Here is a 17,090-nt window from a genome sequence, read left to right as displayed (position 1 = left end):
AAAAGTGCGGAGGGTTTTGTCAAGGAGACAGAATAGGCCGCGGACGGGCGCCTGGGTTTTTGGCACGGTGATCCATCTGTCCCTTCCTTCTCAGAGGCACCGTGGGTCGTTCCAAAGCTGCGCCAGCCCCTCCCGTGTGGAAAAAAAACGAAAAAAAAACCAAAAAGCTTGATAACACGGTAAATACCGGTTTTGGCACCAATGTGTTAAGTGGGACTCATTCAAATGACCACCAGTGAGTCCCGGGACTCACTTAACACATTCCATGCCAGAGGTTAATCTCATAATGTACTCACCAGTGCCAACGTTTTATTGTTGTTTTTTTGTTTTTTTCACGTCGCCATAGACCTTGTTAAAATCCTTAAAGGGTTAGTTCAGATTTTGAGTATTTTCTGTAGGAAATACTTACCATTAATGTAGTGGTTGCAAAGGTATTAATTGATTGCGCGAGTCCCGTGGTCAGAGTTATGGTCCGGTTCTGATAAATATGAAGTAGTTCCGGTAGATTAGTAGATTTGGTGGGGGCCGCTCAATAAAAATAAATTAATTAAAAAAACTAGCGTCATTTGTATTGTTTACCAATTTCTACCATATAGAGCAGGTTTCGTTCAATTTCGACCCCTCTGTCACATGGTACTAATGTTTGTGTCCAGAATCACTGCGCCGCGGCAGCCTACTCACGCACAAAATATATGACACAAAAAATAGTACCATGTGACAGAGGGGTCGAAATTGAACAAAACCTGCTCTATATGGTAGAAATAGGTCAACAATACAAATGACGCTAGTTTTTTTAATTAATTTATTTTTAATGAGCGGCCCCCACCAAATCTACCGGAACTACTTCATATTCATCAGAACCGGACCATAACTCTGACCACGGGACTCGGGCAATCAATTAATACCTTTGCAACCACTACATTAATGGTAAGTATTTCCTACAGAAAATACTCAAAAAATCTGAACTAACCCTTTAAGATTGAGCTGTGCACTGTTTGTAAACATCGCCCAGATCTCCCTGCGTCTACCAGAAAAAACCACGTGTCAAACGGAGCTCCATGGTTGTAGTTAGAGCGGATTACGTTAAACAGTGATATGCGAGGAGAAAAAACTACAAGGAGAAAAATTGAGTTTCAGTTTCGTCATTAGAACGAGGGCCGACGGGCTCGGCAAAACCGGATCCCAAATAATTCTGTTTCCGGTGGTCAAACCGGAACAGGAAATGGATCAAAAAAATCAGAAAGTGCACCTCGGGTGAAATATTGGCACGTGGCGGCTTTAAATAGGTTCGCGTAGATCTACGCGATTGGCACTCAATGTGTTAATTGAAAACTGACATCACTGTATTAGATTATATTAGATTCATTAGATATTATAGCTATTTTATTTTAGTAGATATGTGATGTTGTTTTCTGACCGATCAGTGTCATTGGGTAACACCTGTGAAGGAAGTAAGGAGGAGGCCCAATTTCTTCCCAATATGGATGCTGTGCATAGAGCCCATTGTCCTTTATGTATCAGAGAGACACGTAACAGGCCCATTAGTGGGCCTGTTATGTGTGTGTGTGTGTGTGTGTATCTACTCTACCTGCTCCTGCTAACTCCAGCTCTGTCTCCCATGTTGCTGACTCTTCTCTTTGCCCCCCCCCCCCCCCCCCCCCGGGGACCCTCGTCTCTCTCACTCTCATGTAGATGGTAAGATCTGGTACCTAAAGCCAGCCGTTCTTCTTTCATGTGTGCTTGTGGAACGTGAACGCAGATTATTTTCTGTGGATTTCTACCTGTTTGTTCACTCATTCGTCCGTTCGTTCATTCACATGGTGACCATCACTCCATCTTATATTCATTAATGATTAATGGATGTTTCTCATTTTTTGCCGTTGTTGTTTTTCATTTCATTGTCTTTGTGAAGTTACTGAATGTTATAGTGTATTTGTCATGCATGATGTAAATTCCGTATTGTTTTTATTATTGGTTTTTTTACCACCTTCTAATACTTCTTAACCACTTAAACCCTGTATACTTTGTTGACCGGGGGTGTAATCCTTTGGCTTACTCCTTTTGTCCCTCTACACCAGCGGTGATGTAACTTGGATGATGGAGAGGGCCACTTATATTTCCACTCTCACTCCAGAGGGATACATTGCATAATACTGTCGGGCAGACACGTCTTATCTCCGTATATTTAACATATTTTAACTTCGGCATTCTATGTCACACAAAAGTAGCAAAAATAGCCGATCTACAATCTCCAAAAAAAATCTGGATTCCAATGCCAAATTAGCAAAAATAGCAGATCTACTAGCTTGTAGATCTGCTATTTTTTGCTATTTTGGAATCCAGAATTTTTTAAATTATTTTTATTGGAATCCTGAAAAGTAACATTTTTATTTAATTTCAAATGTATTTAGTTATACTTATGTTAACTTTATGAAGAAATACATTGGACATAAAAAAGATTTGAATACTAGTCATTAAGCTACTAATATAGACTGAAGTCATTAAAGCGGGTCATGTTTGCATGTTTGGAATCGTAACAGCTGAAATCAATAATATAATCACTATTCTGATATTAACCTGCGGGCCGCATTAAGTGAAGGTGGGGGCCGCATGTGGCCGCCAGCTGCCCGTGTATACTCTACACCAAACCTGTTCGGCGAAAATAATCCAATCTACAAGCTCACAACGCGTCGCAACTTAGCGCGTTGTGAGCTCGTAGATTGGCTGCTTTCGCGCAATGTTCACCTGTTATGATAGGAGGTGGAAAAAGGACAGAAATACAATTGGAACAGGTGATTCTTATATTCATAATTGTATCAAACCAGTTGCTCTGAAATTAGGCCCCAAACCCTGTTCTTTTTCTTAAAAGGTTATAAAACACGTTATATGAAATATTATGGAACTATTGGATGGAAACAGTTCTGGGTCAGTGAATCATGCACATATTTATGTTTGTTTGAACAGTTTAAATTCTTGAGAAATTGACTCTACAAGTCAATGGAACCTAAGCTAGAGTCAAGAAAGAGTGTGCTCGCTCTGTGTGTTTGCTGTAGATAATAAGTTGATAACCAGTCAAATGCAGAACCTGTCAGAGGGAGAATAAATATGAGGTATTGAAGTTGAGGTAGAGACAGGACAGGCTGCCAACATGACTCTGTCAGCTAAACGTTCATCTCTGTACAACCATCCTATCATTCAGTAGACTACTGAACCACTAAAGGCCATTAACTCATTCACTGCCTGAACTATTTCTGGACGCGTTTGCCCACTGCCAGAGATTTTTCATTGAAAAAAAAGAGTACTCGGGAGCCGAGATACAGAATTTTTAAGTTTTAAGTTAACAAGGAAGTGGTCTATCAGTGGTTCTCGAACCTTTTCATGTCAAGGACCCCCAAGATTATATGTATTTGGCCGCGGACCCCCATCTCAAAATATTTAGTTCCAGGGACCCCCATGTAGCAAAGATTTGAGTTAAAAAAAAGTTGCTATAAAAATATATAATATATTAAAAGATTTGCACACATTTTCACGTTTAAAAAAAAATAGCAGATCTACAAGCTCATAGCGCGGCACTCGGTGCCGCGCTATGAGCTTGTAGATCTGCTATTTTTGAATAGCCAAAGTATAAAATAATGTACAATGTTGCATGCATCTTTTCACCCCACTTTTTAAAGGGCGAGACCACTGTGGTGGAGGTTTGGGTTGTGTAGTTTCCTTGCCATGATGTAACTCCAAAGGTGGGACAAGGAATCAAAAATAATTGCTCCATTGATTAGAAATTGATCATTCTAAATAAGCTCCTCATTGACTTACATTGAACGGTGAAACAGCTCTCAAAGTCACTCTTTTAGCACGTAAACGAACACAAACAAAGCTGATTCAGACAATATAGATATATAACATCACCAAACCCCAGTACTGTTCTTATTTTCCCTCTTTTCACCTCATGTTCATTCAACAATCATTCCGTTTGGTCACAAGTTTGCTCATTATTACTAATCTTCCTTCTTTTATCTTACTATTACTATTGAATGCCTTTTCCCCCACAGTCTAATACTGTCATAATAACACTCATTAGTGTGGTTGCCCTAACAGGGCAACCAGACTATAGTAATCCTCACACTTTATTATTATTCTTTTTATTATTAATGGAGATAAACAATAGTTTAGATCGTCTCTCCTCCCACAGTTTATTTTTCCCAATTTAGTGCCATATGTCAAAATGACCGGCCTCACCGGGAATCGTGTGCTTGTATAAGGCTAAGAGATTGGTTGCATAGTTTTATTGATATTGATTTATTAGTGCATTAAATTTCCCCATCCACTTTAATGGAAAAGTGCAAAAACTCAAATTCAAGTATTTTTTTCTCAGAAACCGTAAGAGCTAGAGTTACCAGATTTGGAGGGGAGGTTCCTAATTTAGTCCGAAATTATTGAAAAAATAATTACACTAATCGGCCACATGGTGGCGCTATAACAGTGCCCTTTACGTTTTGGCCTATAACTCTTGAACCGTAGGTCGTAAAATCAAAATGTCTTTTTCCCTGGATTCCTTGGGTCACTACGCTTCTCCCCATATAGGCCACGCCCATTTGCGTCTGGATAGATTTTCCGCCATTTTGAATTTTCTTCAAAACACACTTTTTGCTCCTTTTCCTACAAATTTTGTCCAAATCTCACACAAATCGGTACAGGTCATCTATGGACCTATGCGATAAACCTATCCAAACGGCATTTTGATAGTCCTTACCGTTCGTCCGTAATTGGCTTCCAAAGTTAGCGGGAGGAGCCGTTTTACCAAAAATGCCAAAAATCACGAACGAAACGTCCAATCGATCCCAAATTTGAATCACATGTCAAGGGTGGTTTACTCAACAAATCCCCAAAAGCATTTCCACTTTGACCCATAGGGGGCGCCACAACTCTGCAAAACGTAACCGTTTGATGCAAAAACATGATTTTTGGGGGGATCACTCCTCTCAAATTGAAAAGCAGGTGATCTCAGGAGTGACATGACGATGTCATTGGCCCGCTACATTTGTGGGAGGGGCTTATTTATTTTAGTGGGAGGGGCCTATTTCTTCAAATCAAAACGCCATGTATCACGAACACAGGATCCAATCAGCACCAAATTCGAATGGTACGTCACGCGACCTCCGACGCTATTCCTCCAAGCATATTCCTCAAGTCCGGGCGGCGGCAACCTGCGACCGGCGACGGCGCAACCACACTTTGCAATTTCCCATAATTGCGACGCGTCTAGTTCTCTAGTAGTGTGTAGCTTTTACTTTATAACTAAACACTGTATATTATGGAGGGTTTGATTTGGTAAAAACAAGGGTGGATATTTTCTTAAAGGAGGAGTTCACCCAAAAAATGACTTATTTTCTATAAATTGCACACCTTATGAAGCCTTGAATCCATGGATTATTTTTTGTTTTTGTCGCATCCCTAAGCTAATAATTTGATTCCCGTCTCCTACCGGCTAATGTACACAAAGTAGATTATTTGTGTCTCCCACCGGAAAAACACACGGTCATCAAATTATTGTCTTAGGAATGCCACAAAAACAAAAATAAATCCATGAAATCAAGGCTTCATGGGGTGTGTAATTGATAGAAAATAAGTCATTTTTTGTGTGAACTTCTCCTTAAACCAATTGAGCCCTATACTGTATATATTTCGTAGCACAACGCATGGCAAAATTGTAGCTGATCTACAAGCTCACAACGCGCCCACGAGGCGACACGTTGTGAGATTGTAGAGCTGCTATTATTTATTCGTTTTTTAATTAAAAATAATAATCCCCCCCACCCCCCCGGAAAATCCAACCCGAATATAATGGTCTATAACAGTGTTTCCCAAACACTGTGTTGGGACTCATTTGTGGGTCTCAAAATATTAATAAAGCAGAAACAGGAAAATCAAGATAAGAATTTCAAAGAAAATTCAAAAGAACTTCATATATGGAAAAAAAAAGAAACCTTTTAAAGAGTAGCCTAGGGAAAATAGCCGATCTACAAGCTCACAACGTGTAGATCGGCTATTTTCACTAGTTTGGGTCCCGGGGAGACATCAAATTCCCCCTTTTGGGTCTCGAGCTAAAAAAGTGAAGGAACCAGAGTGTTCTGTAACAATTGGTACGCCGATGTTTGTGTCTTGTCCCTCATGTGACTCTCTGGCGCCCCCCCCCTGTCAGGAGTTCAACACAGCGGGCTCCAGTAACACAGACACAGGGAAGGCTGCAGGCAGCATAGAGACCAAGTACAAGATGAAGGAGCTCGGCCTCACCTTCAACCACAAGTGGAACACAGACAACACGCTGGCTGCAGAGGTCACGGTGGAGGACCAGGTATGTGTGTGTGTGTGTGTGTGTGTGTGTGTGTGTGTGTATTAGAGTTCTCAAATTCTGCCCGAACCCGATTACGTTTACGGGCCGGGCCCAACATCTATGCTGATTAGTCGAGCCCGGCCGAGCCTCTGGTTCAGTGAAGAAGAAAAAAGAAATATTTTACCCCAAAAAAAAAACATTTGTTGGGGGTGAAAGTTAGCCTGGCATTGTCCAGACTGATAACGTGGATTCACTCTCACGTTCCTCCCCGGTATCAGTCTGGACTTGGGCCCATTGAGTATGAGAAATCAGAAAATGATTTTGATGCTTTTCACTGTTTGTACTGACAGCAGTTGAAACGCAGTCACTGGTTGGCCCGATCATTTACTGATTTCTCATACTCGCTCCCTATTGGGCCAAAGTCCAGCCAGGCTGCCTGATACCGGGGAGGAACGTGAGAGTGAATCCACGTTATCAGTCTGGACAATGCCAGGCTAGGTAAAACCCGGTAAAACGGTAAGGCCCACGGAAATGTGTTGGATGCAGCTCAAAGTGATCTCTACTCAGGTATCTAGTTAGTCGCCGTCCAACCTTCCTAGCCCGTGTTACTAAAGAAAAACGGGCGACAATGGCCAAAACTCAATCGAAAATCGGCGAAAGTGGCCGTTTTCAAGATGTTTTGTCCATTATCTCTGGAACAGAAGGTCCAATCTGCTCAGCTCAAAGCTTGTTGGGTGCGTGACTTTGAGGACATTAACTCTCCCAGTGCCAATGAAATAAAAAAATATATGTTCATACTGTGCCAGCAATTTCTTTAAAGTAAAAAAAAGTGCTCAGGAGCCAAGATACAGCCTTTTTCAGTAATAAGTTCAACAAGAAGTGAATGGAGCAGCAAATCTTCAAATGATGATATCTTGGGAAACTTATTTTATTATTTAAAAGAAAACTTGGGATAACTCGTTCTTGGCACTCAGAGAGTTAAGCACATAAAGTCACCTTTTGGGGTTTTCTGGTCTAAAAGTATGGTAATTGTTCGGGCCCGGCCCAGTTAGGGCCCAGTTAGGGCCCAGTTAGGGCCGGGCCTTGATTCTCAGGCCCGTTGAGAACTCAAACTGTGAGTTATTCACATTAAGCTATTGTTGAGGTGTTTAAAGGTTTCGTGCCACAGCTAAATGTATTGTTGACGCTTTTCTTCCATCCACAGCTGACTCAAGGATTGAAGGTTGCCGTGGATACCTCATTTGTACCAAACACAGGGTGAGTTTAAAGTCACTTTGTAATTGAGCAATTTGTAATTAGCTTGTTACCCAAAATGTATTTTTTTCAATCGATTAGTCACCCCATGGAGACTTGAAATCATGGATGTTTTTTAGTTTTTGTGACATTTCTAAGACAATAATTTGATGACCAGCGGACCGGTAGGCAACAAAGAGTCTCCTTTATGTCTATTACCGGAACCGCTGCCGGCCATCAAATTATTGTCTTAGGAATGAGACAAAAACGAACAAATATCCATGAACTCAACACTCCATGGGGTGACTAATAGATTGAAAAAAAAAGAAGAAAAAAAATGGGTGAACTATCTCTTTAAAGTTTCTTGTATCTCCTTTTCTCTGCTATTTTCAGTGCTATTTGCTTGAATTAATTCCATATTAATGTTTGCTTTTATAAGCAGTGAAAAGATCAGAGTTCCTAGAATGGAGCTATAGGGATGTGAGGCTAAAATAACATGGATTAAAGTTCTCAGTCGCCATGACGACTGATTTCAGTAATTTGTAAATTTAATTTAATTTGCTAAAATAGCCGATCTACAAGTTCTGTGACACATTGAGAGCTTGTAGATCTGCTATTTCTGGTTATTATAAGATCGGAGCATTTGAAGTGGTCAAACGAGCTAACATGTTCAGAAGCATCTCCCATAAAATCTTAGTCTCTGATATTTCATATAAAGGTAAAGAGTAAAGCCTTAAAGGAGTAGTTCACCCCAAAAATGACTTATTTTCTATCAACTGCACATCCCATGAAGCCTTGAATTCATGGATTTATTTTAGTTTTTGTCGCATTCCTGAGCCAATAATTTGATGAACGGCGGAAAGATGCTAATGTATCCGGTAGGAGACTCAAAGTAGACTCTTTGTGTCTCCTACCGGAAATACACCGTCATCGAATTATTGGCTCAGGAATGCGTAAAAAAAAAAGAAAGAAATCCATGAATTCAAGGCTTCATGGGATGTGTAATTGATAGAAAACTAGAAAAAGTGCTCCTCGGAGCACAGGTCTCCGCCAGGTCAGGTAGGTTATTATGGGCCAGCAATGTTGGGAATTCGCCAATCAGGATGGAATATAAAAGATCGGACGGAACCATCTTGATCACTTGACTATAGAGATAATGTGTACCAATTTGCACAACATTTGTGCAAATTGTGTGAGTAATATAAGAAAAAAAAGCGTTGCAAAAATCGGCCTCCTGGTGGCGCTATAATAGGGCAATGTTAAAAGGGTGGCATTTGTTCGACAACGTAGGGCAAATGTGCGTGCAAAGTTTCACTGCAATCGGACACTGTGTTCATGATTTGCGGCATTTTGTTGAAAACAGGCCACTCCTGCAAACTCTATATGTCAATTTTAGCCAATCAGGATGGAATATGTAAGAATCAAACAGATCCGTCTTGATCACATGACTATAGAGATCAGGTGTACCGATTTGCGTATAATTTTGATAAAATCTGAAGGCTTAATATAAAAAAAATGTTTTACATAAGTCTTTTTTTTGAGATGGGGGTCCGCGGCCAAATACATATCATTTTGGGGGTCCTTGACATGAAAAACGTTTGAGAACCACTAAAGCAACAAGGATTTAGAAGACATTTGTAGAATCCCCCAGAAGCAAAGATTTGAGTTAAAAATGTTCGCTTTAAATAATGTATATAAATTATATTCAAAGATTTGCAAAAAAAAAAAAAAAAAAGATTTTCCAAAAATAGCAGATGTACAAGCTCATAGCGCGGCACTCGGTGCCGCGCTATGAGCTTGTAGATCAGCTATTTTTGAATAGCTCAAATAAATCCTAAAAATGACACACAGATGTTTTCCCGCTCTTTTATGGGTTGAACCATGAATAATGCTCACGGCCCTCCTGGTCTCTCTTTGTCAGTAAGAAGAGCGGCAAGCTGAAGACGGGCTACAAGCGCGACTACGTGAACGTGGGCTGCGACATCGACTTCGAGGGTCCCATCGTGCACGCCGCCGCCGTGCTGGGCCTGGAGGGCTGGCTGGCGGGCTACCAGATGGCCTTCGACACGGCCAAGTCCAAGCTGGCCCAGAACAACTTCTCCCTGGGCTACAAGGCCGACGACTTCCAGCTGCACGCCAACGTGTGAGTACTTTTAAAAACTCTTTTTTTTCAGGCCAAGGACCCCTTAGCTGAGAGAGAGAGAGATGAAGCAGGGACCCCCGCCACTACATATTGTATAAAATGATATATAGAAATTCTTTATTGGTAATAAACCCCTTGAGATGTACCATCTCGTTTTTTTTTTTAAAGGTATCATGACATTCATTTTCACTTTTTTTATTTTCAATGTTTTATTTGGGGTTTTATGACCTCAATTACACCCAAAAAACCTGAACTTAGAACATTCAGTGGATTTTCTGTGATCTGGGGTTTTCTGAATAATTAGGCTGAAAAGTAATCTGAGCTTGGCCCTTCGACAGTGAGGTCACTGTCGATTAATCCCGCCCACTCTCCTCCTCGCCCCTCCCCTCCCCTATCTTTTCCTTTGGGGGGGGGGCGGAGCAGAGGCGATGATTGACAGGCAAAATCCCTCACCAGCGACACCCGCAGGCAAATATTTATTTTTTCATAGCAGTTGAAAAGGCTTTAGAAATGTGAGAGAAAAACACCTGCCATTGATCACTGGAATGGAATTTTCACTTAAAACTTTTTGTACACTTTTGAAGGACCAGGACAAAGACTTTGAATGTGGTGTAAAAGTGAATGTCATTAAACCTTTAATTATTTTTTTTTCCAATTTCACCCAAAGACCAAGGAGATATGATTAGTTGAAGATATAGACTCCTATCCACTTCCTTGTTAACTTAAAACTTAAAAAGTCTATATTTCTATACTACTGAGTACTTTTTTTTTTCCAATGAAAAACTCTGGCACTGGCTAAAAAAATATGAAAATACCTCTGGCAGTTAATGGGTTAACAGGCAGTTCAAACAACATCAACAAAACAAAACAAACAAGGCAAATCAAAACAAGACACACAACAATAACACAACAATACTTACAACAGTAATGCACGGATCACTGAAATGGATCATTGGTTAGTAGGTAGTTTATGATGATTTAGTCAAAGCATGAACAGGTAATCTCAAGGTGAGAGGACAGCACAGTTTTAAAGGACAACTTTGTTTTTTTTACAACCAAGGTTTATGTTTTAGATTGTAATTAAAGTAAATAAAAGATGAGTGTTAAAACATTTTAATTTACTGCTTTCTATAGTTTTAGCAATTTTCGCGATCTTTTTTTTACAGTGGGCAGGGGCATTCTGTCCGGTGGCTAAATATGTCTTTTTTTTTTACACAATAACCCGGCGTTTTCTTTATTATTATTTTCAGTAGCTCTTCTAGCCCCCAATAACTCACATCTGGCCATCAAAGACCACAGGACCTTTTTTATTGTGTAAAAAAGGCATATTTAGCCACCGGACAGAAAACTATAGAAAGCAGTAAATGAAAAAAAAAAAAAACACTCATCTTTTATTTACTTTAATTACAAGCTAAAATATAAAAAAGGATAATTCCTTTTAACAGGACGTTCATGAAAGTCCTTGCGGGCTTGTTTCCAATGAGGGCCTGTGAGCAATTAGGGGTTAAGAGTCTTGCTCAGGGACAAATTTCATTTCATCGACACATATGTTGGCGTGGCCTGGAATCGTACCTGGGGCAACCAGGGCCTCTGGCTCCCTAGGCGGGCTCACTAACCACTCAGCTATGGCCGCCCCTTAAATATACCTTGGTTGTAAAAAAACAAAGTTGTCCTTTAAACAGTTTAACAGATGTTATTGACCGAATGTGAACAGGTAGATTGTTCCAGTCAGAGGGAGCTTTAAACTTAAAGGGTTTTTTGCCAGCTGAGTTAGATGCTTTTGGGACTATAAAATAGATCTGTGCACAGTGTCTAAGTTGATGTGTGGAGGTGAAAGGTTCCATATACTGTTTTAGATACTGTGGATAGTTGAAATGAATATTGAAATGAATATTTCCAACCAAGCTTATGAAGTGTTTTTGTCCACAATGATGGTGTCTTATGATAAACACTGCCCATTAACACTCGCATGACTGAGGTTTCATTCTCCTCCACCAAGCCTGAAAAAAGATCATTTTGATCCCCAAATCAGGCTATCCTATTGGCCACTGTCTCCCTCTGTTCTCCAGACTAGTTCACACTTTCTCCCCCAAACAGTGGGGGGTTCCATTGTCTTCTAAAAAGCTGAGAGTTGAAACTGGGTTGCCAAATTTTGAGAGAGAAATAAGCAGGCAGGTCTATGAAAGTGTAGGCAGTAGGCTAGTGTGTATTTCTATCTGTCTCCTATATGTCATCATGATTTGTGATTTGTGTATGTGGGGATCTCATTTTTACTTCCATGCAGTGTTGATTTCGTTAACGTTAATTTATTTGAAAATAGCAGATCTACAAGCTCACAATGCATGCTTGTAGATCGGCAATTTTCAAATAGCCAATGTACGTCGCGATGCGACGCGTTGTGAGCTTAACTCTCTCAGTGCCAATAAAATAAAAAAAATATTGCGAACTTTGCCAGAATTTTTTTTTTGTTTTTTCAAAGAAAAAAAAAAGTGCTTAGGAAGCGAAATACAGCCTTTTTCAGTTATAGGTTAAACAAAGAGTGGATGGAGCTGCAAATCTTCAGATAATGATATCTTGGGTTCTGAACACTTTTTTTTTTTTTTTTTAAACTCGGGATTTCTCGTTCTGGCACTGAGGGTATAACCATAAAACTCGGGATAACTCGGGGTCTGGCACTGAGAGAGTTAAGTACAGTACTTGAGTAAATGTACTTAGTTACTTCCCACCACTGCAAATAAGCAGCTACACGACGTCGTGACGTCTTTGTTGAACTGCAACATGGCGTTTGCACTTTGTTCATTTACAGCCTGTACATCTACATAAACGTTCAGATGTCAAATATAAAGTGCTTACCCCATGGCCACACATGTTACAATTCACTTCGGGTGGGTATAAGTACCCGTATCTTCAGCATTGTTCAATAAAAAGCATTTCAATCCGATCGGCAGCCATTTTTTCATAGTTATAATGTATCAAGAGTGCAATACGCCTCCCAACCGATGCGGTCGCGTAGTTGAAAGCAAATGGATAAAATGGCCACCGATCGGATTAAAATGCTTTTTATTGAACAATACGGAAGATACGTGTACTTATGTGGGCCCGTACATAATTGTAACATCCGTGGCCATGCGTTAAGCACTTTACATTTGAAATCTGAACGTTTATGTCGATGCACGGGCTGTAAATGAAGAAAGTGCAAACGCCATGTTGCAGTTCAACAAAGACGTCACGACGTCGTGTAGCTGTTCAGGCAAGACACTCGCCACAACGAGCTAACGAGGCTATGCCTAGCTACACGTTGTGGAATACAGTGGAATACTTCCATAGAAACGAGCGGCCTGTTTAGCTGAAAGGTTGGTATAGCTCAAAATGGGGGGGGGGGGGTCATCAAACACACGGAGGAAAATGAATGAATAATCCTTTCTGCTGATCAGATCAGAGCAAAAAAAAAGTTATTTAGCTAGTTTCTACTGTTTTTCAACTCGCGAGTTGATGCCTGAAACACCAGGCCTGCTCACAAATGTGCTCAATCCTGCGCAAAATATCTGATCTTCATGCATAAAACAGTTGCTGCGTGACAAGCTGTATGCTTGTAGATCCAATCTTTTTCCACCGCTTTGCAGCGAAAGTGGAAAATGGGTCGCCAAATTTTGAGAGAGAAATAAGCAGGCAGGTCTATGAAAATGTTACTGCATACATTGTGCCTTTCTGTGTGTCTCCTATATGTCATCATGAGGACCGTTAGCACCTGTTAGGACATCTTCCATAAATAAAACTACTACAAAGGTTCCAATCTTTCGGCCATTACAGAGGAATGCACTGAAATCCATCCTTGAATAATGTAAATGTGTGCAATTTAGTAGCTACTTCGTTACAGGTCAGTCAAAGTCCAGAATTAAACAAACAACACAAAATGAAGGAAAACATTGCATTGTATTATGGGGTTTATAGCCGAGGCTAATTTGCACCTAATACCTAAGACCTAATAAAAAAATTGTAATGCTGCTATAAATCTAGTAGCAGCAAGCGAACTATAGTAACTTGTAAACAACCCAGTGTGCAAACTGTGCACAAAACACGTGGGCAGCTATATTATTATTACCATTATAATGTAATTATATATATATATAATTATAATAATAATAATAATAATAATAATAGAAAGACGTGAAAAACAAGCCCAAAGTCGCTTATAATAAGCAGACATGGCAACATGGACTCTGAGTCTGCTCGTCTACGGGCCGCTCTGCGGGGGGTCTAGAGGTGTCAACTGCTCTTGCCTGGCGGAGAGAGGGGGAGAGCGGTCAATTTAGCCAAAATATAACGGTTGGGATGGTATATATGGTATATATTTCATATTTATAATACGTTTCAGGAGAAAAAAAAAACTGAGATGATTTGAAACAAATATTTAGGAAAAGTCATGAAAGGGGAACTTTCTCAGAGCTTCATGAGAGAAGATAATCCACTTTAAATTCTCAAAATCGGTCATATTGATAGCTTAGTCATGCAAGTGTTAAGAAAACAGACTAGAAAGCACCACCTTGTGGACAAACCATGAATAACAAGAGGTATAGAAATTTCATGCAAAAAGAAAAATAGAATATTTTTAAAATTAAGAACCAAGGAAGCTGAAAATAAATATAAAATGCGTTGTCGCATCGCAACGCGTTGTGAGCTTGTAGATCTGCTATTTTCAAATATTTAGTACTTTTACTTTTGGTACTTTAAGTACATTTTGAGGCCAATACTTTTGTACTTTTACTCAAGTACATTTTTAATTCTGGACTTTTACTTGTAGCAGAGTATTTTTATATTGCAGTATTGGTACTTTTACTTAAGTAAAGAATTCAAGTACTCTTTCCACCACTGCTCACCTCTTCAGACCCCACCTCAGCCCGTAACACTTGACCTCGATGACCTTGCAGTCTTATGTAGAGGCTAAAGGTCATGTAGATGCTAGGTTCATTTGTTGACCTGGCCTCCTATAGTGTGTATGAGGGGTGGAAATCGCTAGGTTCCTGACCATTCCATTCCCCATTCAGAGGGCTACGATTCCATTATATTCCGATTATTGCGATTTGCGATGCATTGCGATTAATTTACTTCCATTATCTTTTTATTGATAATAAGAACAAATGGAAGAAATGTGTCACTGTCAACCAAGCCCCCAGAACCCAGTGGTTTCATTGAAGCCAAATGGACATGCTGGCCATTCATGGTACTGCAGGCCTGGGGCCTCAACATGAACGAGCGAAAACGGTTTCGACCAATGGGCTCGACTCACGAGCGTGCGCACGTGCTTGCGCACGGGGCCGCGTCACATCTGTGACGAACTGGGCCCATAATAGGCCGCGCCCACCAAATTTCCAACCCGGAAGAAGGGGTGATTTAGGCCCATGCGCTGGGTGAGCAACTCAATGCAAGTGGATGGGAGGAGATTTCGGGTGCCCTCTCTATTATTTTTAACTCTATGCTGTCAACTGGAAGGATTTATTTGTCTTTTTTTGTAAAATAATACTGACTTATAACAACGGCTTCTCAATATTCTGATAACCAACCAAAATCTGGCTGCTGCTCTGTGCAATTAACGATATGATGAAAATAATAATAATGATACAAAATAATTCATTTTTGACATTTTGTGAATTGATTTTATTTTCCACCCCCTAATGTTTATAGTTTCAATGTTACACATATATTGTTTTGATTTATACTGTTTAGACTGATGATAGGTTCTGGGTTTACCTATGATCCTAGATTACTATTTCTATGTATTTGATGTGTTACCTCGTGTTGACCTTTGCTCCTTGCTTATCGTAAATCGCTCTGGATTAACCCATTCAATCCGGGGACGCATCTCTGTCATTTTAGATTTCTTTGGCTCTTCAAAAATTGCAGATCTACAAGCTCATAGTGCGGCACCGAGTGTCGCGCTATGAGCTTGTAGATCTGCTATTTTTGTGCGCAAATCTTTGTGTGTGTGTGTGTGTGTGTGTGTGTGTGTAAAAATATGTTTTAAAGCGAACATTTTAGCGAACAAAACATTTTGAGATGGGGGTCCACGGCCAAAATGTTGTCTAAATCATAACAGTGTGTTGCTATATCAGTGGTGCTCCAACTTTTCCATGTCAAGGACCCCCCAAAATGACATGTATTTGGCCATGGACCCCCATCTCAAACCCCCAGAAGCAAAGATCAGAGTTAAAAATGTTCACTTTAAAACATCTGATTTTTTGGAACATCTATATTCAAAGATTTGGACACATTTTCCACGATTATTAAAAAAATAAATAGCAGATCTAGCTTGTAGATCTGCTATTGTTTCCCAATTTTTTTGTCTTAAAGGATTATGAGCGTCTGCTGCTAAATGCCTAAAACTGTGAATTGTTTGTTTTCAGAAATGACGGGACGGAGTTCGGCGGCTCCATCTACCAGAAGGTCAACGACCAGCTGGAGACGGCGGTCACTCTGGCCTGGACGGCCGGGAGCAACAACACTCGCTTCGGCATCGCCGGCAAATACCTGCTGGACAAGGACGCCTCTCTGTCTGTGAGTTCTGATATAATGTACATAGAATACCTGCTGGACACAAGGACGCCTCTCTGTCTGTGAGTGCTGATATAATGTACATAGAATACCTGCTGGACACAAGGACGCCTCTCTGTCTGTGAGTTCTGATATAATGTACATAGAAATACCTGCTGGACACAAGGACACCTCTCTGTCTGTTCTGGTCCTCAACCCTTTTCATTTCCAATGACCCTCTCAGTTTGTTGAGCATTAGGGCAGTCGTTTCCAGGTCAAGGACCCCCACATTTATGTAATTGACCGCGGACCCCCCCATCTGAAAATGTTTTGTGTCAGGGAGCCCCACAAAAGAAGATTTGTGTTTAAAAAAAAAAAGATCAAGTCTATTAACACATCCACCGCCAAGGGCTAATCTCATAATGTACTCACCAGTGCCAAGGTTTTATTGTTGTTTTTTGTTTTTTTCAGGTCGCCATAGGCCCCGTTAAAATCCTTTAGATTGCCCGATCCAATGTTTGTAAACAACGGGCACATGTCCTGGTGTCTACTCGTCGAGACCGCGTGTCAAACGGAGCCGCCATGTTTGAGTTCTGATCGTTTAAGTTAACATGGGAAATGCGAGGATGAAAAACTACATGTCCTGTACAGCTTTTACAGGGGTTTATGTGTACGACTTAGAATGGAGACAGACGGGAAACAAAAAACGTGATCGCACTTCCGGTCCGATCGGGTGGTGTTACACTGAAAATGGTCCCCCTAGAAAATTAAAAAAAAAAAAAATTTCGAAAAAAAGGAAAAAGCACCACAGCCCGTAGGCTACGGGATTGGCGCTTAACCGTTGGATTTAACGGC

At 40.4% G+C, this 17,090-nt stretch overlaps 2 protein-coding genes across 2 annotated transcripts in view; one reads left to right on the top strand and one right to left on the bottom strand.

Moving 5' to 3' along the window:
* LOC308077758 (BRCA1-associated protein-like) overlaps window positions 1-17,090 on the bottom strand; it is an 801,007-nt gene that overhangs the window by 609,445 nt on the left and 174,472 nt on the right. The window lies entirely within an intron of this gene.
* LOC308078462 (non-selective voltage-gated ion channel VDAC2-like) overlaps window positions 1-17,090 on the top strand; it is a 32,344-nt gene that overhangs the window by 8,057 nt on the left and 7,197 nt on the right. The window contains exons 4-7 of the mRNA XM_080419634.1: window positions 6,200-6,352; window positions 7,536-7,588; window positions 9,486-9,707; window positions 16,109-16,259. Coding sequence (XP_080275760.1) covers window positions 6,200-6,352; window positions 7,536-7,588; window positions 9,486-9,707; window positions 16,109-16,259 — 579 coding nt within the window. The remainder of the gene's footprint in view (window positions 1-6,199; window positions 6,353-7,535; window positions 7,589-9,485; window positions 9,708-16,108; window positions 16,260-17,090) is intronic.

Source organism: Gymnoscopelus braueri (assembly GCF_963280865.1).
Source record: "Gymnoscopelus braueri genome assembly, chromosome: 22".
Lineage (NCBI taxonomy): Eukaryota > Metazoa > Chordata > Actinopteri > Myctophiformes > Myctophidae > Gymnoscopelus > Gymnoscopelus braueri.
This window is presented reverse-complemented; position numbering and strand designations above follow the sequence as displayed.